Source organism: Bubalus bubalis, chromosome 17 (genome assembly GCF_019923935.1).
Source record: "Bubalus bubalis isolate 160015118507 breed Murrah chromosome 17, NDDB_SH_1, whole genome shotgun sequence".
Taxonomy (NCBI): Eukaryota; Metazoa; Chordata; class Mammalia; order Artiodactyla; family Bovidae; genus Bubalus; species Bubalus bubalis.
Window position 1 is genome coordinate 30,207,911 of NC_059173.1, and position 25,540 is coordinate 30,233,450.

The 25,540-nt window shown below is 37.8% G+C and overlaps 1 protein-coding gene across 4 annotated transcripts in view; it reads right to left on the reverse strand.

The window, feature by feature from the left end:
• The window catches only part of PDGFC (platelet derived growth factor C), a 259,717-nt gene that overhangs the window by 97,926 nt on the left and 136,251 nt on the right, over positions 1-25,540 (reverse strand). For all 4 annotated transcript variants that reach the window (XM_025267962.3, XM_006078211.4, XM_006078210.4 and 1 more), the window contains one exon: positions 13,003-13,198. In XM_025267962.3, coding sequence (XP_025123747.1) covers positions 13,003-13,198 — 196 coding nt within the window. The remainder of the gene's footprint in view (positions 1-13,002; positions 13,199-25,540) is intronic.

A 25,540-nucleotide genomic window follows, 5' to 3' on the forward strand; every position in this document is an offset into this window, starting at 1 on the left:
ATTTACTTGTCTGTGTCTAAACAGATTATGAGCTACTTGAGGACACAAGTTACCTCCTCTCCACCTCTGCCCCACACCACCCCCACACACCTTCCACAGGGCTCAGCAAGTGCCTACTGGATTGACAGTAAATACATGAGCAAATCACAGTGCCACATCAATGCTATTATGAACAGCAGGAAGTGAGGGAAAATGTCCAAAATATTTCTTTTCCATTTTAAAGGAAACTAACCATTTTGATCATCTTAAATTCTAAATATTAAAAAATGTGTTCATTTAGTAGATTTAGCATTTTTATCATTCACAGTTTTACACACTGGATGATAGCATTTCTTCCAAAAGAAATTCAGCTGTTTTGGTGGAAAAGAGCCACTGTTTTTTTAAACTGAAATGTAGTTGACTGACAATTTTGTGTTAATTTCTGCTATACAGCAAAATGATTCAGTTAAACAGAGGCACTGTTGGGCACCCCATTCTCTTCCACACTGTGTCCCTTATGGTCTTTCTCTTTGTAAAATATAATATACCACCAATCTGTATAAATTGTTTACATCAGATTAACAAACAAAGAAAATTTTAAGACTTTTCCACTAAAACAGTTCCTTCTTAAGGACACCATGTGTCACTCATATAAGAACCACATATGTATACACAGTACTGAAAGACAAGACCTATTTTGGCAATTTTTACACCAAGTGTGTACACGTGCATGCACACACACACACACCAACACCCTCCACCATGTTGCCTGAACATCTTCTCAGGCCAGAAAATCAACAAAACCTAACTTTCCTCTGACTTGCTTTGTTCTCAGTAGTAAAGTCAACCCTCAGTAGCATAAAAACACAACTCCCTCTGTCTCTCTCTTTTTAAATAAAAGATGATTTGAGAAGCCAGAAAGGCCATGGGGGTCAAAGTCACACACCTCATCCTGCTACCCTGTTTTAAAGATGCCTCTGAAACAGTGAGGCATCCTTTCTGGCTTCTCCTATGATCCAGCCTTGAGAGAATATTGACACTGGGCAGTTTAAATTCTGCAGGTGCATTTTATCCAGGACACATCTATAATTTAGTTCTCCAGTCCTGGCTTGGAGAAGAGTCCATCTCGCCATTTTAAAAAATTCAACTTTGTAGTTGAACCTGAGAATACTATGTCTTGTTAGGAGGGACTTGGTTTTGCTGGAAACAGCGCAACTTCCAGCTCCATGGTGGACAAAGTCAGGCAGAGAAACTCCCCTTGGTGTGTTACAATAAAAATTGTTAAAGAAATGATGAAAAGAAAATCATTGTTTTTGACGCAGTCCTGAACCATCAAGAAAAAAAAATTCTCTGAAGTACAAACAAGAAAAGGAACCAAGATTTTGGGGAGGTGAATACACTCTGGGCCCTGCAGGCATCTGCTGAGCCTCTCTGTGGGCAATGGCAACGGATGGCTGGGGTGGGAGGTTAACAGGTCACAAGTAGTCCAGGACTCAAGTGAGGCTGGACCCTTGCTCCATTTTTCCCTGTCACTCTGAAAAATCTACCCCTTGAGGGGAGACTACAGCTAGGTGTCAACAATTAAACTGATGGACAGCTTCTCAACAGCCATAGACAGCAGGTGGCATCTTCACACTGTTGAGAAAACATAAGCACACAACCAAAAATCCTATATCCTGTCTGACTAACTTCCAAGAATGAAGGTGAAATAGAGGAATTTCTCAAATACATAAGACTTGAGTATTTACTACCAACTTCACTTAAGAGACTTTTAAAAAGGCAATTCTTAAATAAGTAAACTAATCCTACCACCAAAATTCTGAAATTCAAGAAGCAATTATTGGCACCAAACTTAGGCACATATAATAGCTAAGGAATTATTAATTATACAAAATAACAATAACAAATGTTTTACTGGTGACATTAAAAACTACAAAACTAATATTCTCAGGAACAAACACATACTAATCAGGAGTGGACAATAAGGATGAAACCACCCAGCTAAGTGGTTACAGTAACAGGGCATCACTATTTTATTGTCTTCATTATTTCCAAGGTAAATAACTTTACTGTTCATTACAAGCTGCTGCTGCTGTTTAAGTCACTTCAGTAGTGTCTGACTCTGTGTGACCCCATAGATGGCAGCCCACCAGGCTCCCCCGTCCTTGGGATTCTCCAGCAAGAACACTGGAGTGGGTTGCCATCTCCTTCTCCAATGCATGAAAGTGAAAAGTGAAAGTGAAGTCACTCAGTCGTGTCTGACTCTTAGCTACCCCATGGACTGCAGCCTACCAGGCTCCTACACCCATGGGATTTTCCAGGCAAGAGTACTGGAATGGGTTGCCATTGCCTTCTCAGGTTCATCACAAGAACTTCCCCCAAAGAACCACTAACTCCTTCAACTGAAAGCACCAGCAGTTACTATCTAGCACTATGGAACTCAAGCCTAAAATCCCTGCCTTGTTTGCATCAATTTTGAACTATTATGTCCTGATTCTTACCCGACTCTTAATCCAATCTAAGGCTGATAAATCCATTCTGAACCAAACTTCAAATCCTCAACAAAGTCTGGTTTTGTGTTTCCTTCCCAGACCCTGCTGAAGCTTATCAAGATGATCATCCCTGTCACTATGCTGAGCAATAGGTGCAGTTCTGTGTTACTAGCTTAGCGAACTGAGAGCAGGGAAGCAGGCAGCCAGCGTTCCCGGGCAGTTCAAATGTTCTCAGGTAATTTTCTATTTGAGAAAGTCAGGTAAACATGAACTAACCTTCCATATGGAGTTCCATATGCATTTCTAAGGTAGCCATTTAACCGCGGAACTTGGTGCACACTTTCAGTATAAATTATTGACAGTAGAAAAGAAAAATGGAATACGAAGACAAACTAAATGAATGCAAGAAAGGAAAGGGAGAAACAGCAACATAAGGGTAAATGGAATGCACAGAAGAACCAGCAGCACTGAATCTAAAGTATGCATAATCAGAACCAATGTGCTAAATTAAGTACCTAAGCGATAATAATAAAAAGGTTTTCTTAAATATGCTCATAATTCAATTTTTATATCAGACAAGTCATTCTGTATTAACATTCTTTTTGTAAAATTGGAGTAAAGTAGCTTCACAATACTGTAGTTTAGTTTCTGCTGTATAGTAAAGTGAATCAGCTATACATATATATGCAGCCCCTCTTTTTGGATTTCCTTCCCATTTAGGTCACCACAGAGCACTGAGTAGAACTCCTTAGGTTCTCATTAGTTATCTATCTTATACATAGTAGTGTATATATGTTAATCCCCAATACAAAGCCTTTTTAACTGAATTTTTCTTTTTAAAGTTCCTTATGTTCTTCTCACAAGAGACAAACAAAAGACACACACACACACACATGCACGCGTGCACAAGGGCACAGGGAAATTCCAAGTAGAAGAATGGAAAGAGTGTCGTGCAAATAACCACCACAATTACCTGACACAGTTACATCAGTATTAGGCACAGCAGACTTCGAAGTCAAAACAAAACATTAAAAGAAATTAAACAAGGTCAGGTACCTGAGCCTGCTTGTGCCAACTGACCCAATTTAATAACATATAAAAACAAAAGTGGACTGTTCTACAGGATGAAACTGATAAATGCTTTTATTCTCTATTAGGGGAATTTGACAGATATCTTTTGGGAATTGGTATATCAGAAAAAAAAACCAAAATCAGGAAAGATACAGATGTTGTGATCAGCACAACTGCCAAAATTGATGTAATGTACATAACATGCAGTGTTGTACCCACAATGGAAGACTAGTACATTTGGAAACTTAAAAAAACCTCATGTCAGGGAAGTCAAGTCTTAAATTTCAAATAATCATGGACAGACAGGCCATATTCTTTATCCAAAACACAATTAATTTAGAAATCTACAATAAAAAATACATTTAAAAAGCCTCATGCATTTAACATGAAAAATGAACGATATACTTCTATATGATCTATAGTTTAAAAGAAGAAAATGATGGATGTTATAAAACATCCTCAAATAGACAAAAATAAAAATACCACATTATCAAACTTGGCAAGATGTATGAAACCCAGGATTGAGAAAGCAAAATCATGTTGTGGATATGCAATAAGCAAGCAGTGTGAACAGTCAGAAGCACTCTACAGAATGTCGCCTACAGAACATTCTGGCCAGGATCTTTCAGCAGGACTTAATTATGAAGGCACACACAGACGTGAAATTGAGAGACATTCCACAGAACAATTGGGCTGGATTGTTCACAAATATCAATGTCATGAAAACCAAGAAAAGGCATGAAAAGATTTCTGATAACCAACGAGAATCACTGATTGATTGCTGAGTCATAACATGATAAGAGAAAAAGAATATAAAGAAGTGATAACATTTTGGGATCATAGGAAACAATAGAAAATCAACTATGCATTGGGTAATAGTTTTATATTAATGCTACATTTTTGCATGTGACACTGGTTTTGAAAACACACAGGAAATACCCTAGTTTTTAGGTGATGCATGGTGAAGTATAAAATGTCATTATGTCTGGAACTTATTTTTGAAAGTTGAATTAAAAGAATAAAAAACGTTTCTCAAGGGGGAAATGCCTCTTAGAAAAGTAAGAAACAACAACAACAATAAACAAAACACTTCAAATAATATAAGAAAATTTCATCAATATGATACTCAATTTTGTTGTGTAACAACAAAAGTTCTACTTTCAGCAGCCAAAGATGAAACAATGTCAACAATAAGGTAAATAAAAATAGCACTGGATTATAACACATGGCATAAAATAAATCTCTGTGAGCCTATACTGATACAAATGATTGAAGAAATAAAGAGAAAAAGGAAGGAAAGAAGGCAGGGAAGGAAAAGGCACAATTTTCCTTTACTGAAGAATTCCAAATAATTTATGTATATATTCCCCTCTCCAGGATGTGTAACAGTCACTGTCTGCTGGAACATGGGCTGGTCTTAGTCACATACCAACAAATACTAGCATATAAAGGGGAAATGTATTTTCTCACCGGGGAGAAGCCTGCCCGACCTAAGTGGTCACTACTAACAGCATCAGTGATGAGTGAAGTCGGCAGGCTGCGCCCGTCGCTACAACAGGAGAAGAGCATCACCTTTCCTTGGAACCTTTCCTCCAAACCCATAGCCTCAGCATATTTATAGGGAAACATCTGGAGAGCCTAAATCAAGGACTCTTTTACAAAATACCTGACCACTACTCTTCAAAACTGTCAAGGTCATGAAAGACAAAAAAGGAAAAACTCACAGGTTGGAGGAGACTAAGTAAGGTCTGAAGAATGAATACAACGATCATCCTGGAAAGGATCCTGAGCCAGAAAAAGGTGCCAGAGTGAAAACGCCTGCTGCCATCAGTGTAAATGTGCAGTTCAGTTAATGGTATTGTACAAATGCTGGCTGCTTAGGTATGCAACTATGCTGTGATGACATAAGATGTAACTGAGAGGAAACCTGGGGATATGGAGACTCTCTGGATCATCTTTGTAGAACTGTTTCGTCTAAAGTTACTCCAAATTTTAAATTTTATTTTTAAAGAAGCAAACTATAAAATCAAGAAGCCAGGGCTCCTCTTGTGGTACAGTGGTTAATGAGTCCATCTGCCACAGCAGGGGACACAGGTTCGATTCCCTGGTCTGGGAGATCCCACATGCCACAGAGCAACTAAGCCTGTTCACTGAAACTACTGAAGCCCACGCGCCATAGAGCCCAGGCTTCAAAACAAGAGAAGCCACTGCAATGAGAGGCCGTGCACCACAACCGGAGGAAGCCCACACCCAGCAATGAAGAACCAGCACGGTCGAAAATAAAGAAATATAAAAATAAATAAATAAATCTTAAATAAATCCAAGAAGTCAGAGACATCTCTGCGTGTGTTCAATAACATAATAAGAAATAGAAAACAGAGTCTGAAAGAACTGAATGGAAGAAAGAAATCTTTTCCAAAAACCATATCATTTTTTGGATAAATCTAAATTAATTTCCAGAATAATTATTAAACAAAGATCTTAGGAAGTTTGCAAGATGTAAGATTGATACTAAAAAATGGATTGCATTACTTTACACCAGCAATACACAATTAGAAATGTAATTTTTAAAAAGGGATTTTAGCAGCCATCTCTAAAGACCATAAGAACCATATTGCATAGAAACCTGGAATACTATGTCCAGTGAAGTGAAAGTCACTCAGTCATGTCCAACTCTTTGCGATCCCGTGGACTATACAGTCCGTGGAATTCTCTAGGCCAGAATATTGGAGTGGGAGCCTTTCCCTTCTCCAGGAGATCTTCCCAACCCAGGGATTGAAGCCAGGTCTCCTACATTACAAGTGGATTCTTTACCAGCTGAGACACAAGGGAACTGAATGTGGTCAAGCAGGAGATAGCAAGATTGAACATCGGAATCTTGGGAATCAGTGAACTAAGATGGACAGGAATCGGCAAATTTAATTCAAATGACCATTATATCCTACTATTGTGGGCAAGAATCCTTTAGAAGAAATGGAGTAGCCCTCATAGTCAACAAAAGAGTCCAAAATGCAGTACTTGGGAGCGGATTAAAAAATGACAGAATAATCTTGTTTTATTTCCAAAGCAAACCATTCAACATCACACTAATCCAAGTCTATGCCTCAAGCACTGATGCTGAAGAAGCTAAAGTTGACTGATTCTAAAAGACCTACAACACCTAGAACCAACACCAAAAAAAAAAAATGTCCTTTAAATCACAGGGAACTGGATGTCCTATAAATCATAGTAGGAAGTCAAGAGATACTTGGAGTAACAGGCAAGTTTGGCCTTGAAGTACAAAATGAAGCAGGGCAAAGGCTAACAGAGTTTTGTCAAGAGAACATGCTGATTATAACAAACACCTTTTTCCAACAATGCAAGAGACAACTCTACACATGTACACACCAGATGGTCAATACAGAAATCAGACTTATCATGTTCTTTGCAGCCAAAGATGGAGAAGCTCTACACGGTCAGCAAAAACAAGACCTGGAGCTGACTGTGGCTCAGATCATGAGCTTCTTACTGTAAGATTCAGACTTAAATTGAAGAAAGTAGGGAAAACCACTAGACTATTCAAGTATGACCTAAATCAAATCCCATATGATTATACAGAGGAGGTGACAAATAGATTCAGGGGATTAATTATGGTAGACAAAGTGCTTGAAGAACCATGGACAGAGGTTTACAACATTGTACAGAACACAGTATTTAAAACCATCTCAAAGGAAAAAAAAATGCAAGATGGCAAAAACATTGTCTGAGGAGGCTTTAAAAATAGCAGCGAAGAGAAAGGGTAAGATATACCCTACTGAATGCAGAGCTCAAGAGAGGAGCAAAGAGAGATGAGAAGGCCTTCTTCAACAAACAACACAAAGAAACAGAGGAAAACAATAAAATGGGAAAGACTGGAGATTACTTCAAGAAAATTGGTGATATTAAGGGAATATTTCATGGAAGGATGAGCAAAATAAAGGACTGAAACAGGAAGGACCTAAAAGAAGCAGAAGAGATTAGGAAGAGGTGGCAAGAATACACAGAACTATACAAAAACTGTCTTTATGACCCAGATAATTGCAATGGTGGGGTCACACACCTGGAGCCAGATATCCTAGAGTGTGAAGTCAAGTGAGCCTTAGGTAGCATTGCTGTGAACAGAACTACTGAAGGTGATGAAATTCCAGCTGAGCTATTGCAAATCCTGTAAGATGATGTTGTGCAAGTGCTGCATTCAATATATCAACAAATTTGGAAAATTCAGCAGTGGCCACAGGACTGGAAAAGTCAGTTTTCATTCCAATCCCAAAGAAGGGCAAAGCCAAATAATGTTCAAACTACTGTACAATTGTCCTCATTTCATATGCTAGCAAAGTTATGCTCAAAGTCATTCAAGCTAGGCTTCAGCAGTAAGTGAACCAAAGTACTTCTAGATGTACAAGGTAGATTTAGAAAAGGCAGAGGAACCAGAGATCAAATTGCCAATATTCAGTTGGATCATGGAAAAAACAAGGGAATTCCAGAAAAACATCTACTTCTGCTTCCTTAACCATTCTGAAGCCTTTGACTGTCTGGATCACAACAAACTGTAAATTCTTAATGAGATGGGAATACCAGACCACGTTACCTGTCTCCTGAGAAACCTGTATGCAGGAAGCAACAGTTAGAACTGGACATGAAACAGCTGACTGGTTCTAAATTTGGAAGGAGCACAACAAGGCTGTATACTGTCACCCTGTTCATTTAACTTCTATGCAGAGTATGCGATGCTAAATGCCAGGCTGGATGAAGCGTAGCCGCAATCAAGATTACTGGCAGAAATATCAACAACCTCAGATATGCAGATAATACCATTCTCAGTTCAGTTCAGTTCAGTTGCTCAGTCGTGTCCGACTCTCTGTGACCCCATGAACTGCAGCACGCCAGGCCTCCCTGTCCATCAACAACTCCCGGAGTTCACTCAGACTCATGTCCATCGAGTCAGATGCCATCCAGCCATCTCATCCTCTGTCGTCCCCTTCTCCTCTTGCCCCCAATCCCTCCCAGCATCAGAGTCTTTTCCAATGAGTCAACTCTTCGCATGAGGTGGCCAAAGGACTGGAGTTTCAGCTTTAGTATCATTCCTTCCAAAGAAATCCCAGGGCTGATCTCCTTCAGAATGGACTGGTTGGATCTCCTTGCAGTCCAAGGGACTCTCAAGAGTCTTCTCCAACATCACAGTTCAAAAGCATCAATTCTTCGGCGCTCAGCCTTCTTCACAGTCCAACTCTCACATCCATACATGACCACAGGAAAAACCATAGCCTTGACTAGACGGACCTTTGTTGGCAAAGTAATGTCTCTGCTTTTCAATATGCTATCTAGGTTGGACACAACTCTCCTTCCAAGGAGCAAGCGTGTTTTAATTTCATGGCTGCAGTCACCATCTGCAGTGATTTTGGACCCCCAAAAAATAAAGTCTGACACTGTTTCCACTGTTTCCCCATCTATTTCCCATGAAGTGATGGGACCGGATGCCATGATCTTCGTTTCTAATGGTAGGTAAAAAGTCAAGAGGAATAAAGAGCCTCTTGTTGAGGATGGAAGAGCAGAGTGAAAAATCTGGCTTAAAACTCAACATTCAAAAACTGAAGATTGTGGCATCCTATCCCATCACTTTGTGGCAAATAGAAGGGGAACAAGTGGAAGCAGTGACAGATTCTATATTTTTCAGCTCCAAAATCACTGGGAACAGTGACTACAGCCATGAAATTAAAAGATGCTCTTTGGAAGGAAAGCTATGACAAACCTAGACAGTGTATTAAAAATCAGAGACATCACTTTTCCAACAAAGGTCCATCTAGTCAAATCTATGGCTTTTCCAGTAGTCATGTCCGTCTAGTCAAGGCTATGGTTTTTCCTGTGGTCACGTATGGATGTGAGAGCTGGACCATACAGAAGGTTGCTGCTGCTGCTGCTGCTGCTAAGTCGCTTCAGTCGTGTCCGACTCTGTGCGACCCCATAGATGGCAGCCCACCAGGCTCCTCTGTCTCTGGGATTCTCCAGGCAAGAATACTGGAGTGGGTTGCCATTTCCTTCTCCAATGCGTGAAAGTGAAAAGCGAAAGTGAAGTCACTCAGTCGTGCCCGACTCTTAGTGACCCCATGGACTGCAGCCCACCAGGCTCCTCCATCCATGGGATTTTTCCAGGCAAGAGTACTGGAGTGGGGTGCCATTGCCTTCTCCAACAGAAGGTTGAGTGCCAATGAATTGATGCTTCTGAATTGTGTTGCTGGAGAAGACTCTCGAGAGTCCCTTGGACTGCAAGGAGATCAAACCAGTCAATCTTAAAGGAAATCAATCCTGAATATTCTTTGGAAGGACTGCTGCAGAAGCTTAAGCTGTAATATTCTGGCTACCTGATACAAAGATACGACTCATTAGAAAAGTGCCTGATGTTGGGGAAGACTGAAGGAAAAAGGAGAAGGGGTAGCAGAGGATGAGATGGTTAGATAGCACTACCAATTCAGTGGACATGAATTTGAGCAATATCTAGGAGACAGTGGAGGAGAAAGGAAGCTGGCATGCTACCGTGCATGGGGTCGCAAGAGTTGGACATGACTTAGCAAATGTACAACCACATAGAGATCATAGAAATTAAATAATGGTGCTTCATATTTCTATAAAGAATAGTTTAAAACTGTACAGACAACAAACAATACCTAGATAGCTGCAGATGCATAAAGTTCTCAATGACAAAGATTCTTTACTATACGGATGTCAGTTCTTTTCAAAATGATCTATAGATGGCACACAATTTCAATGAAATTGCAACAGGAGGTTTCAAGGAACTTGTTTGTAAAAAAAAAAATACAGTGAAAAGTAAAACACTGAGAATGCTCCAAAAGGAGGAAAACAAAGTGACTTCCCTATCACCCAGCTTCTATAAGGCTACTGTAATTAAGGGAGTATTAACTTGGTACACAGAAGGACAAAATAAAGCCAGAGAACGGAAGAGAGAACCCAGAAACAGACCACATCAGATACAAAATCTGACCTGCAAGTTAGCTGGCCTTTTTCATTGCAGGAAAGTTTGACTATTAAATATATAGTGTCAGGACACTATCAGATGCCCTAGTGAAAAACCTCTCATAGACAAAATAAATTACAGATGGATCAAGGACTTAAATATGAAAACCAAAATTTAAACAGCCAGAGAGTTCAGTAAAATCTGGGCAAAAGTCAAGAGCAGGCATTTCACAGTAAAGGATTTCTGAGCAGCCAATAACAATACAAACATTTTCAATCTCATTGGTAGGAAGAAGAAACAAAATTTTACAATGAGGTATAATTTTATATGTATCCTTCTACCCAGAATTAAATGAGTGCCAGTTCAAAAGGTTGCAAAGAATGCAGAAAAATAAAATTTCACATATTGTTGGTAGAACTGTAAACTGGTCACTTTTAGAAATAATTTAACTCTACCTCATAAAGCTAAAAATATTAATGTCTTAAGAACGTAATACCATTGTTAGCTATAAATGCCAAGAAAGATTTCTTGCAGTTTTGGACAAGAAAAGCTGGAAGTGAGCCAAGGCTTCATCAGAGCAGAAGAGAAAAGGTTGCCTAATTATATAATGGATACTGTACACCATGGAAGGCAAACTATCTGATCTCTCTGAGTCCACATGAACTTGAAAAGCCTCACATTGCTGAGTTCTGCTGTTTTCACATGCACATCATCATAAAAGTAAACACACAGTATTATCACATTGATAGATACTTCAAAACAGACAAAAATATATTTAAAATTATAGGATAATACATAGGGAGATAAGGACACATGATAAAATTATTTAGAAAATTGAGAGACCAGGTTTAAAAAATTAGGAAAATGATTTATGTTTGCAGGAATAATAAGAAATCAAGGAGGTACAAAAGGAAAGGATTTCAGAACTATTGGAAGAGTAACTTTTCTTAAGTCTCATACTGAGTGAAATTGAGTCACAGGGGCATTCTGGACAAGTTTATTTTTATGATCTAACTACTAACATGCATTAGTCACACACACACACACACACACACACACACACACACCGTCACCTCTCCTGGCACACACTATCAGGGACCCAGGTATAACATGGCCCTCCTGGCACTGCCCTGTGGGAATGGAACTCCTGCCACTGTCACCCACCCTGGGCCTGGGAACCTCGAGCCTGCCGTCTGTGGTCACAGGCCATGGGACTGCTGTAGGTTAACTTGCTACTTTGCAAAGAGGGCCAGATCTTAAACTCTGCAATTTCTACAACATTATGGAATACTCCACATGAAAAGAAGGCAAGAGGTGCAGAAGAGAATAGTGAAAACCACCTCTGTGATTGTTCGGAAAATGGATTTTCGCATGTGTTGAGTTACAAACTATGAATGAGATGCAGGGTCGCTATTTTATTTCTCTGGCCCATTTGCTTATCTATAAAATGAAGGGTTGAATAGCACCATCTCCAAAAATAACTAGAATAACTTCTTGTTTTCCAGGCTTAAGTTTAGAGAGGTTAGAGGAAAAAATAACCTGAAATGCGGCTATCCACAGAAAGAAGAATTGGAAAAAAGTAACTACATATATAAAGGTTAAAGATACAAATTGTGACGACAGTGAAGTATAAAGTTTATTTTATCTGTATTGAAATATTTATCTGTAATATACCATAAAGCGAAAATTCTCTTTTAACTTGTATATCAAAGGGAAAATAAAGACCCTCACGAAGAAGCTCAAGTAAAATATTTTCATGATATACAAATGCCAATGAAGTGAAAAATCTTCCATAAGACCACCCAACCTTGACAAGTGTATTCACATAGGATTTAAAGAGTAATATTTGTATGACATGCGGTAGGTGGTCTTTTGCATGGGTGAAATATTCCAGCTGACTTTAGTTCATGAAAGCTTCTAGGAGAATTATGATAAATGTCTACCTAGTCAACTTTAATACAAATCTAAATTTCTAATTCTGCTTTCAGAATTGTGTTTCTTTCTTATGATATTCAAACTTCTGAGTCCTGTGTGTGTGTGTGTGTGTGTGTGTGTGTATCTGTGTGTGTCCCTGTAGATATTGGATGCTATGGGTAATACATATCCATGGATACTATTCTTTCTTTTAATAGCTTACTGTTTATCTTATTGATTTGGTTATGAGGAAGCTTAAAAGTAAAATTTTTGGCACTAATGGTAACTCTGGCACAACTTACATTCCTTTATTTGGTTTTTTACTCTATTCTATATTTTAAATTGCTTTACTCTATATGTATTTTTTTGCCATACATTACCTCAAACTATTTTCAGAAGTAGATGGAAACATAGCTTAAACAAGGATGTAAATTTCTTGGATGATCAAAAAAATATGAGGACAAAAGATGGCATTTAAAAATCACACCCTCAGAAGGAAGCATCTTGAAAGACTGTAACATTTATTGCTTTGTTGGAATTTCAAGTACGATAACTTACTTGCATATGTCATCTTCTGGGTCTTCAAGCCCAAATCTCTCATCAAATGTGAGCTGTATCCACACATTTTCTTCTACTGCTACTAATCTCCATACCAAGTCCATATTTCTTGGATAAGTATGAGGAAACCTTGGGCTGTGAATACTTCCATTAGTAGACACAGTAATAATTCTCTCATGCTGGGGATCTTGTACACCTAAAAGTAAAACCAGAAGCAAAGACACACACTTAGAATAGATGTCAAAAATTATGGGTTTCAAAATAACTTTAGGAAAAAAGGTATCTGATACAAGTCCAAAGTTTCCCATGAACTGTAATTACTAAATGATCTCAACCCTTAAATGACCTTGAAAAAAGAAATGAGGTCAAAGCAGTCATGTCAATATCTTGTATGGGAATTATCAGCAGTTTACAAAGATAAGAAATTATAAGAAATGTTGCAAGGCTTCACAGTGACTTTAAAAGGCTAACCTAAATTTTAAATATCTAAGAGGCAAATACAGTATAAAATAGTTTCCAAGTTTATTAGGCATGGCAACATTTTACATGGTGAAACGCCAAAATACATTGTTAATAATATCTCTTACTTCTGATTAGATTGTTGGGGAGACAAGAGGGGTAAGGAAAATCAGTATTGTTAAGAAAAAAGTGTTCTTTCTTTTTAATTGAAATAGTTGATTTACAAAGTTTCAGGTGTATAACAAAGTGATTCTGCTATATATGTATGTATATACACATTTTCAGATACTTTTTTATTTTAAAATATTGAATACAGTTACCTCTGCTATATAATAGGTCCTTGTTGGTTATCTATTTTGTACACAAGTGCATAGAGACAAAATTGTTCTTATGTCCACCCATTTAAGAGTTGATATTGAGGGGAAACACATGACGATATTTGGGAAATGAGCAGCTATTTATCTACAAAAACAAAATCTAAGAAGTAAGATATTTGTGCCCTTTCAGGTCATGAAGATCCAATCCATTAAGTTTGCTAAATCCTAGTAAAAACAAAACAAAGCAAAAAAAAAAAAATCACAAAAACCTTTAAAACAATCTTTAATTCAATTTCTAAAACAATTTAAAAGGCTTGAACTGGACCATGAACACAAAGTAATGTGCACGGCATAATACCTGACACTTTTTTGTTCAACTTTGATACACTCATAATGCCAGAACAGTAATTTTAAACTATACCAATACCTTAACTGCTGTCATGACTAAGAGATATGCTTCATAAGACTGAATTTTGTATTTGTGGTATTATACAGAGAGAAGAATATCATTACTTTATAAGCACCATTTTCCCTTTATTTGTCCTTCTCCAAATTTCCAGGCTCAACATACATATAGTTGCTTGTGGAAATATGAAAAGTTCCTCATTTTATTGACTCCTTTTAGATATGTTTCATCAAACTTTGCAATACAGATTTGTCTAAGGCCTTTTAGGTCATAGTGCAGGTGCTTGCTGTTTATCTCTTTAAACACAGTTTTGTGTATCTACTAATCTTAATTCCCTTTTAACCAATGGAATGGACTTCTAGTGCCCAACTGCCTCTTCAGTATTTAAACTTCATTCATTCTGCCCATGATTTCACACTAATGACCTCGCTTCTCGCTCTGGAAGGCAGACACTAAGGTGATCCCCCGCCACCCTGTGTCTCTCATGTGTGCATGAACCCCTGCCTTGATTTCAACCAGAAACTGTGAAAAGGATGGAGCATTACTCCCAAGATCAGATCAGTTAACTCTGAATTGATCATAAATTAGATTATAGGGGGAGCTGAACCTAAATAGGAAAAGCCCTGAACAGAAGCTGGGCGCTTCCTGATCTTAAGAAATTCAAAGTATGAAAGAGACTGTAGAGGGAGTTCTGTGCTGCCAGCCTTGGAAAGGGAGGAGGTTGCATGCTCAGGATGTAGGCAGCTGAGGGGTACTGAATAAGAGGGGGCTCCATCCTAAAGCCTCAGTAGACCTGGATGAATCCAAGGCAGTGTCTCTACCAGTCTCCAGAAAGGAAATCGGGTCTGTCTGATGCCTTGGTTTTCGTCTTGTAAAAACTCAGAGAAAAAGCCCAGTCTCCCAGGACTGAATTTCTGAGCTTCACACCTGAAAGCAAACCAGGGAAGTTTTGCAAAAATTGCAGGTTTCTAGGGATTTCTTACATAACAGTAGATGACTAACACATCTTCTACTGTGCACAAAGCTATTTTGGTTGGAAGTATGTCTCTTTGTCCCTGTTTCTCAATGGCAATTACAGTAATTGTGGCAACTTGTCATTTAGTAGTTATGTAACTCAAAATACGTATTTCAACTGATAAAATGCAACTAAATAATACACTCTAAGAAACTTCCAGAATTCAAAAGACAATGTTAAGGATTATTTATTAGTGAGAATATGGTTAGGATTAAAGAATACCTGTTTTCTTGTTAAAATACCTCACATAATAGTAACAAGTTGTAGTTATGGTTCGTAAAGCAGCTTTTTCATTCTTTTAAACCCAGCTGTTTCAACAATGCGTCTGCTAAAGCTGATTTTATATTGTCTAAGACAAGATAAAGACAAATATGATTTCCTTCGAATATATACAGTGCATGTGATGGGGAATATCATCATATTATGTAAATAGGCCTTTAAGTTCCATGAAATTTTTAAATTGGAAAAGTTAATTATTACTTATAAGTACACTTATAATTTGTGCAGAAACATGTTCTGTCTTATTGGTGGGGATAATGCTTGGATTGGCCATTGGTTATATTAATATATATGAAATAATCAATACCTCTCCTATGCACATAATTTAGCTCCAGTAATTATTGTAAGGGAGAAGGCACTGGCACCCCACTCCAGTACTCTTGCCTGGAAAATCCCATGGATGGAGGAGCCTGGTAGGCAGCAGTCCATGGGGTCGCTAGGAGTCACAGAAGGATCTATCAAGTTGGCTGAATTCTCTATACTGACAAATTTTTTAATAAATCAATGTCAGTTTGCTATTAAAATTAAGTTAATATATCCTCTTTTTCAAAGATTTCTCTTAGAAGAGATATTTCCCCACTCTCTGAAATTTTAATATAATAACATACATACTATGGAGGTGGATTAGAGTAGTTTATATTAAGAGGCCTTCTCATTTTGGCAACTAATATTTTTTTTAATGAATTAATTTTTTTCCAATCAGATTTATTAAAATTTATTATTTGCCCCATTCTGTCTCAAAAAAAGTGTTTTATGTCATCTGAGATACTCTTTACAAATATAGCTGTGTTTATGCTTTCATATGCAATCTAGAAAACTATGGATTTAAAAAATCTGAATTCTATTTTTATATCTGCAGTCAAAAAAGCCCATAACTAAAATGTATATACTTAAATTATGTTTACATCTTTTTTCCTTTATAGTTCACAATTTCATTAAACTATAATTACGCATAATTTAAAGGCTGAAAATCTAGACCTTATTTGTGGTAAAAGAATTGTAAATTTCCTTTTAAGTTAAATTGCTGCTCCCTCCAAATCATCTTGGAATGCAGTGAGGTTTGCCACCAAATACATATGATTTGCACATGACTGTCAACAGTTTATGTAAATCTCAAACAAGTAGGCCTATAATCAACAAGAAAAAAAAAAAAGAAACAACATTTAGGATCTACCAAAATAAGACTGCATTCGTAGTTCTGTTGTTTAAAAATGATCTTTCCAAACATAGAACTTAACTAGGATATCAGGGTTGAGACAAGTACATATTTTGTGACTACTTTACTGAACATTTGCTTTTCCTAAACAATAAGCAGGATATTCGAAGAAAGTACCAAAGAAATGAAACAAATGTTTGGTGGCAAATCATAAAAGTATTTGCAACACTCTACTTCAATGCATCCTAAATAAGAATAAGGCTTGTTTATCCAGATAGGATTTGCATGAAAATACTTACAGACAGTAAATTTTAAAATTTAAAATTAACACCTTTTCCTATCCTGCCCAATCTACCTCGAGGTAGCAGTACTGAAAACTAACATGAAATAAAAATTAAAAAAGGACAAGAAAGGAGATTAATCATGTAACTACTGTAAAACTGTTGACTACATATGTTCACATATAATACAGTTACAAAGAGAACTTCCTGGCAGTTCAGTGGTTAGGACTTGGCACCTTCAGTATCATGAGCCCAGGTTCAGTCCCTGCTTGGGGAACTGATATCCCGCAAACCATACAGCTTGGTCATCAATTCAGTTATAAAGAATCATTACAGGGATTTCCCTTGTGGTTTAGTGGTTTAGAATCCATCTGCCAAGGTGCGGGACATGGTTGGATCCCTGGTGCAGGAAGATTCCACATGCCACAGAGAGACTAAGCCTGTGCGCCGCAACTACCGACCTGCTGCCTAGAGCCCAAGCTCTGCAACAAAAGAAGTCACAACAGTGAGAAGCCTGCACACCTCAGCTAGAGAGTAGCCCCTGCTCACTGCAACTAGGGAAAGCCAGCACAGCAGCCAAGACCCCACGCAGCCAAAAATTAAATAAATTAATTAGAAAAAATAATTACACATTTGTATATTAACATTAAACATTGTTAAATTAAATAAGTTAACATTAAAATCAAAGTAGTTTTATACTACTTGGCATATTGGTACATAATTCCTTCCTTCAAAGGTATATTCATTATGAATGAAAGCAGATAGGAATAAGAAAATCATGGAAAGCAATAAAAATGTAATACTTGAAAAAGTTGTATTGTTTAAAAAAATAACATCAAATAAGAAGTTTGTGGACAAGATATGATCCCTAAAGAAAGAGAGACCATCCATATCCTTCTCCACGCTAATGTTTTAAGTCGACTGTAGCAGAAAAGTCCTGGAGGATTCAGAAGGAGGTAAACAGAAGGGTCTTCAATCTTGGTTTAAAGTTCGGCAGAATTCGGGATCCTGTTAACATAGGCAAGACTGTATAGGAAAGTGTCCTTGTAAAGTGCTAGATTTCATAGGTGTCTTATATGATTTTTGATGTGTTTATTTCTAAATATGTTATTTTCAAACTAGGTCAGAAAAGGCATTTCTGTAATACTTGCATCTATTTCCAAATCTTTCCCTGATACATAAACACAGTCAATGTCTTATTTGTGCTTTGCTCTATTCACTAGTTTTTTTTTTTTAAATTGTAATAAACCTTTATTTTAATCTTGCTAGTTTTCATAAGCCTGTTTCCATTTTCAATCTATTTAAGCCTTAATTAACAAATTTTACTTTTAACAAAAGTTAGTTAAAATCATATGACACATATATACATGCTATGCTATGCTAAGTCACTTCAGTCGTGTTCGACTCTGTGTGACCCCATAGACGGCAGCTACCAGGTTCCCCCATCCCTGGGATTCTTCAGGCAAGAACACTGGAGTGGGTTGCCATTTCCTTCTCCAATGCATGAAAGTGAAAAGTGAAAGCGAAGTCACTCAGTCGTATCCGACTCTTAGCGACCCCATGGACTGCAGCCTAGCAGACTCCTCCATCCATGGGATTTTCCAGGCAAAAGTACTGGAGTAGGGTGCCATTGCCTTCTCTGATATATATATATATATATGTTTATGTATATACATACGTGTATATGGCTTGTTTCACTGGCTCCATAAATGGCACCTTTTTGCCTGGAAAATCCAGAGTTATCTCAATTAATCTTTCTTGATTCTGTAGAGAGATGGTATACCTGAACTCCACAGTGCAAATAAATCTCTCTATATAAATTACAAACTATATAGGAGTTTTTCATGCTTAATATTCTAAATTCTGATTATTAGCATAAAAGTACAGTAATATGCTAGACAGAAAAATAGGACTCGTGTTTTTATTTTGTCATGACTCAATCTACCATTTACATACTATCAAACAATAGCAAATAAAAGAACCACAATCAGAAAGTGCAGTCCACCTCAAACTATTCATGAATTACATACAAGAACTAATGCTGACTAGGAAAAAATTTCATCATAGCAGATTGGAATGCAAAAATAAGTCAAGAGATACCAGGGGTAACAAGAAAGTTTGGTGTTGTAGTACAAAATGAAACATGGCAAAAGCTAACAGAGTTTGGCCAAAAGAACACATTGTTCATAGCCAAGACCAGCTTTCAACAGCACTAGAGATGACTCTGCATGTGGACATCACCAGGTGGTAAACACCAAAATCAGACTGACTATATTCTTTTCAGCTGAAGATGGAGAAGTTCTATACAGTCATCAAAAACAAGATCTGGAGCTGATTTTGGTTCAGATCATCAGTTCCTTTTTGCAGAACTCAGGCTTAAATCAAAGAAAGTAGGGAAAACCACTAGACTATTCAGTTATGACCTAAATCAAATCCATCATGATTATACAGTGGAGGTGACAGATTCAAGGGATGAGATCCAGTAGATAGAGTGCATGAAGAACGATGGATGGAAGTTCATAACTTGTATAGGAGGTGGTGACTAAAACCATCACAAAGAAAAAGAAATGCAAGAAGTCAAAGTGGTCATATTCGGAGGCTGTACTAAGAAAAGAAGGCTTTAATCTTTGAGCAAAGAAGAGAACCGAAAGGCACAGGAGATAGGGAAAGACACACACAACTGGATGCAGAGTTCCAGAGAGAGAGCAAGGAGAGATAAGAAAACCTTCTTAAGTGGACAATGCAAAAATATCGAGGAAAAATTCACAGAATGGGAGAGAATAGAGATCTCTTCAAGAAAACTGGAGATACTAAGGGACTATTTCAGGCAAAGATGAGCACAACAAAGGCCAAAAACGGCAAGGACCTAACAGAAGCAGAAGAGGTTAAGAAGAGGTGACAAGAATACACACAAGAACTATACAAAAAAGATCGTAATGATCCAGATAACCAAAATGGTGTGATCACTCACCTAGAGCCAGACATTCTGAAATGCAAAGTCAAGTGGGTCTTAAAAAGCATTATGGGCTTCCCTTGTAGCTCATCTGCTTATAATTAGGAGACCCTGGTTCGATTCCAGGGTTGGAAAGAACCCCCTGGAGAAGGGATAGGCTATCCACTCCAGTATTCTTGGGCTTCCCTCGCGGCTCAGATGGTAAACAACCTGCCTGCAATGCGGGAGACCTGGGTTGGAGCTCTGGGTTGGGAAGATGCCCTGGAGGAAGTCACGGCATTATGACAAACAAAGCTAAAGGATGTGATGGAATTCCAGCTGAGCTATTTCAAATCCTAAAAGATGATGCTGTCAGAATGCTGTACTCAATATGGCAGCAAATTTGGAAAATTCAGCAGTGGCTACAGGACTGGGGAAGGTCAGTTTTCATTTCAATCCCAAAGAAAGACAATGCAAGAGAAAGTTCAAACCGCCATACAAACACTCTTAGTTTATAAGTTAGCAAGTTAATGCTCAAATCCTTCAAGCTAAGCTTCACTGGTAGGTGAACTGAGAAATTCCAGATGTACAAGCTGGATATAGAAAAATTAGAGGAACCATAAATCAAATTGCCAACATCTGCTGGATCATAGAAAAAGCAAGGGAATTCCAGAAAAGCATCTTTTTCATTGACTACACTAAAGCCTTTGACCGTGTGGATCACAACAAACTGTGAGCAATTCTTAAAGAGATGGGAATATTAGACCACCTTACCTGCCTCCTGAGAAATCTGTATGTAGGTCAACAAACAACATTTAGAACTAGACATGAAAAATGGACTGGTTCAAAACTGGGAAAGGAGTACGTCAAGGCTGTATATTGTTAAGCTGCTTGTTTAACTTCTATGAGGAGTACATCATGCGAAATGCTGAGATGGATGAAGCACTAGCTGGAATCAAGATTGACAGGAGAAACATCAATAACCTCAGGTATGCAGATGACACCACCCTGATGGCAGAAAGTGAAGAAGAACTAAAGAGCCTCTTGATGAAAGTAAAAGAGGAGAGTGAAAAGTTGGCTTAAAGTTCAAGATTCAGAAAACTAAGATCATGGTATGTGGTCCCATCACTTCATGGCAAGTAAATGGGGAAACAATGGAAACAGTGTCAGACTTTATTTTCTTGGGCTCCAAAATCACTGCAGATGGTGACTAAAGCCATGAAATTAAAAAATGCTTACTCTTTGGTAGTAAAGTTCTGAGCAACCTAGACAGTATATTAAAAAGCAGAGACATTACTTTCTAAACAAAGGTACGTCTAGTCAAGGCTATGGTTTTTCCAGTTCATGTATGGATGTGAGAGATGGATTATAAAGCAAGCTGAGAGCTGGAAAGTTGATGCTTCAGAATTGTGTCACTGGAGGACTCTTGAGAGTCTCTTGGATGGAAAGGAGATCAAATCAGTCACTCATAAAGGAAATCAACCCTGAATATTCATTAGAAGGACTGATATTGAAGCTGAAGCTCCGATATTTTGGCCACCTGATGCGAAAAACCAACTCATTGTAAAAGATCCTAAAGCTGGGAAAGACTGAGGGCAGGAGAAGAGGGCAACAGAGGATGAGATGGTTGGGTGGCGTGACTGACTCAATGGACATAAGTTTGAGCTGACTCCAGGAGATCCTGAAGGACAGAGGAGCCTGGCATACACAGTCCATGGGGTCACAAAGAGTCAGACAAGACTTAGTGACTGAACAACAATACCTCAAACTATTCATGAATTATGTATGAGAATAAATGTGCACTAGGAAAAAATAAGAGATTGCTATATTAAGTAAGCCATAAAAACAAATGCAATTATTTAAAATACATACAATTGTGGTTCTTGAATCCATTCCAGAAGATAATCATTTATTCCTCAAGGGAATGAATAGTCAAAAATCATATACTGAGAACCTATTTTGCTTCATGCACTGCACCAAGGGCTTGAGATGTCAGAACACGGTGAAACTTTGTACTCTTAATGTGACAATTTATAAAACTGTAATTTAATATCACTCCTCAACTAGAAATTCTAGTAAGCATATATTCAATTATCAAATCCCACTTCAGATACAATGTAATCCTGAATTCCCTTTGTACATTCCTTTAGGGGTGCATCTTATAAAAGTTGTTTATCCCAGTGTAGTTGCTTTACATTGTCGTGTCAATTTCAGTTGTACAGCAAAGTGATTCAGTTATACACCCATGCACATGGACAATTTTTTTTAATATATTATTTTCCATTGCAGTTTGCCTCAGGACACTGAATATAGTGCCCTGTGCTATGCAGTAGGACCTTGATGTTTATCCATTCTCTATATATAATAGTTACATCTGCTAATCCCAAACTCCCAATCCATCCCTCCCCCACCTCCTCCCCTTGGGCAATACCATAAGTCTGTTCTCTATGTAAGGCAGCATATTTTAATCATCCTCTGTGGGCTGACCTTTCTTTCTTTCCTGCTCTACTCTGAGCTTCCAGTGAGACAGAAAAACCTAGACAGAACTGATTCTGAAGTCTGTAACCAGTATCTAGCTTTTTCCCCAGCACATGGCACCACATGGTACATATTGCTAACATAAAGAAAAATTATTTCCTAGCTCATGGCAAAAAAATTCAATATTTCAATATTTCATCCTTCACTCCTAAGTTTCCAGAGGCTATACATGTAAACATAATAAACTTTTACAATGTATATTCCTCAAGTCCCTTAATTCATATTTTACTCAAAGTTCATCTATTATTACATACACATATACTTCAGCTCCTGGTGACACGTTTTATATTACTCATTAGTGAGATTTTCCATTGTCTTAATATACTCATTTTTAAATAAAGCATCTTCTATAATTTTACCACACTGAGAATACCACATGTATTATTATTTTATCTTAACTCGGAACTATGAATCACTTGATGGTAATAATCTGTTATTTTAGGCAAGATACTTCATATCAGGTTTTAATTTTTATAAACTAGCAATAATCAGAGGCTGTTTTAAAGTTTAAATGAAATGATACTTGTATAAACTAACCACCTTGATAATTATAAATTAGTATGTATGTAAAACAGACATCTTGTCCATCATATTCTATCTAATTCAAACAGTGAGAAAGAAAATTTTTTATCAACTGTCCAGTTTTTCTGATATTAGTGAACAGGAGATTGCTATGAAAGATAATGCAAAATTGGTCAGTATATACGAGGAATCCAATTTCACAAAGACCAAACTAATGAAGCAAGCAATAATTTCTCAAGAGTGAATGCAAATTCCCAATTGCCTGAACTGGCAATTCAGGTTGACTGCAGAAGATGGAAAAAATGATAACTTTGTAGAAATTATGCAGTTTCTTTGACCTGACACTATCTTTTTAAAATTAATTTTTATTGGAATATAGTTGCTTTACAATGTTGTGTTACTTTCTGCTGTACAACAAAGTGAACCAGCTACCTGTATACATAAATCCCCTCTTTTTTGTATTTCTTTCCCATTCAGGTCAGCACAGAGCACTGGGTAGAGTCACCTGTACTATACAGCAGGTTCTTATTATCTATTTTATACATAGCAGTGCATATAAGGGTTTGAGTTATTTTGTATCTAAAAATAAGTAAATGAATTCAGCCATTACCATCCTACCTAACTATGAGCAATGGTATGAAACGGGGACCCAGTTCAGAAGTTCAGAGCAAACCTTCCATGTGCAATGATGAACAGTTTACAAGTGAACATCTTCCCAGAACCCCCCAACACCACCACGGTGAAGCAGTCCTGACGGACTCTACCCAGAAGTACACCTGGAAAATCAACATACGCCAATTTCCCTTGTTCCATGGATTAGCTCTAATGGGACAATCAGAGTAAATCCAGTGGCTTTTTTTCTTTCTTTTTTTTTCCCTCAACAGTAGAGGACTAGACCAAGCTGGGCACAGAAGTAAGGTCTAGAACTGCTGTAGTCAATAAGGTGTCATTTTAGAAGTCAGTCTGATGGAAAAGTTGATGCACAGAAGTAGACAGACACACAGTACGACAGCAAAACGGGGCCAGATCCCAGCTCAAGCCACACAATAAATTCAGCCCATTTCTAGGCTTCTCGAAACATGATTAATCAAATTACTTACACCATTTAAGCCAGTTAGAGTTAAGGTTTTTATACAAGCAACCAAAATTGTTACATAGCAAACATGTTTGGGTCTGCCTGGAGTGGCAGTTTCAGGCCATTTATCCTGGAGTGGCTATTGCTGGTGTTCCTTTTTCATTGCTGAAATATCTGAATTGATGTTACACCACAAGTAAGATCTATAAAATTCTTCTGATATTGAGGCATGGGAAACAAATGGCAGTGATTTGACAACATGGTATTTTAACCTCAAGGTAATGGTAAAAATAATCTATTTTGGTTTGGGGGTATAACATTTTCAATGAAGACAAACTTTCAATGATCTTCTTACCTACAATGATGTGGAATAAACTGCCTAGTACAGAAACACAGGAGATGGCAAGAGTGAACACCAACATTTTAGGAATCAATAAACTAAAATGGACAGGAATGGGTGAATTTAATTCAGATGCCTATTATATCTACTACATGGGCAAGAATCCCTGAGAAGAAATAGAGTAGCCCTCATAGTCAACAAAAGAGTCCAAAATGCAGTACTTGGGTGCAATCTCAAGAACATTTCCAAGGTAAACCATTCAAAACCACAGTAATCCAAACCTATGCCCCATCCAGTGATGCCGAAGAAGCTGAAAGGTTCTGTGAAGACCTACAAGACCTAATATGTGCTTGTACAGCCTCTCAGTCATGTCCAACTCTTTGCAACCTCATGGACTGTAGCCTGCCAGGCTCCTCTGTCCATGGGGTTTCTCCAGGCAAGAATACTGAAATGGGTTGCCATGCCCTCCTCCTGAGGATCTTCCCACCCAGGGATGGAACCCAGGTCTCCCACATCGCAAGCAGATTCTTTACCACTGGAGCCACCAGCGAAAGATCTTCCATAACAATACCAAAAACCAACCAACAAACAAAAAAACACATGGCCTTTTCATCACAGGGGATTGGAATACAAATGTATAAAGTCAAGAGATACCTGGAATAACAGGCAAGTTTGGCCCTGGAGTACAAAATGAACCAGGGCAAAGTCTAACCGAGTTTTGTGAAGAGAACACACTGGTCACAGCAAATACCCTTTTTCCCAAAAATACAAGAGATGACACTACATATGGACATCACCAGATGGTCAAAACTGAAATCAAATTGATTACATTCTCTGAAGCTGAATATGGAGAAGTTGGATACAGTCAGCAAAGACAAGACCTGGACCCAACTGTGGCTACAATCATAAGCCCCTTAATGCAAAATTCAGGCTTAAATTGAAGAAAGAAGGGGAAATCATAAGCTCATTCAGATATACCTAAATCAAATTTTTTACGATTATACAATGGAGGTGACAAAGAGATCGAGGGATTAGATATGATAGACAAGGTACCTGAAGAACTATGGATGGAGGTTTATAACATTGTACAGGAGGTGGTAACCAAAAGTATCATCAAGAAATAGAAATTCAAGAAGGCAAAGTGGTTGCTGGAGGAGGTCTTACAAATACCTGAGAAAGAAGAGAAGTGAAAGGCAAAGGAGAATGGGAAAGATGCCA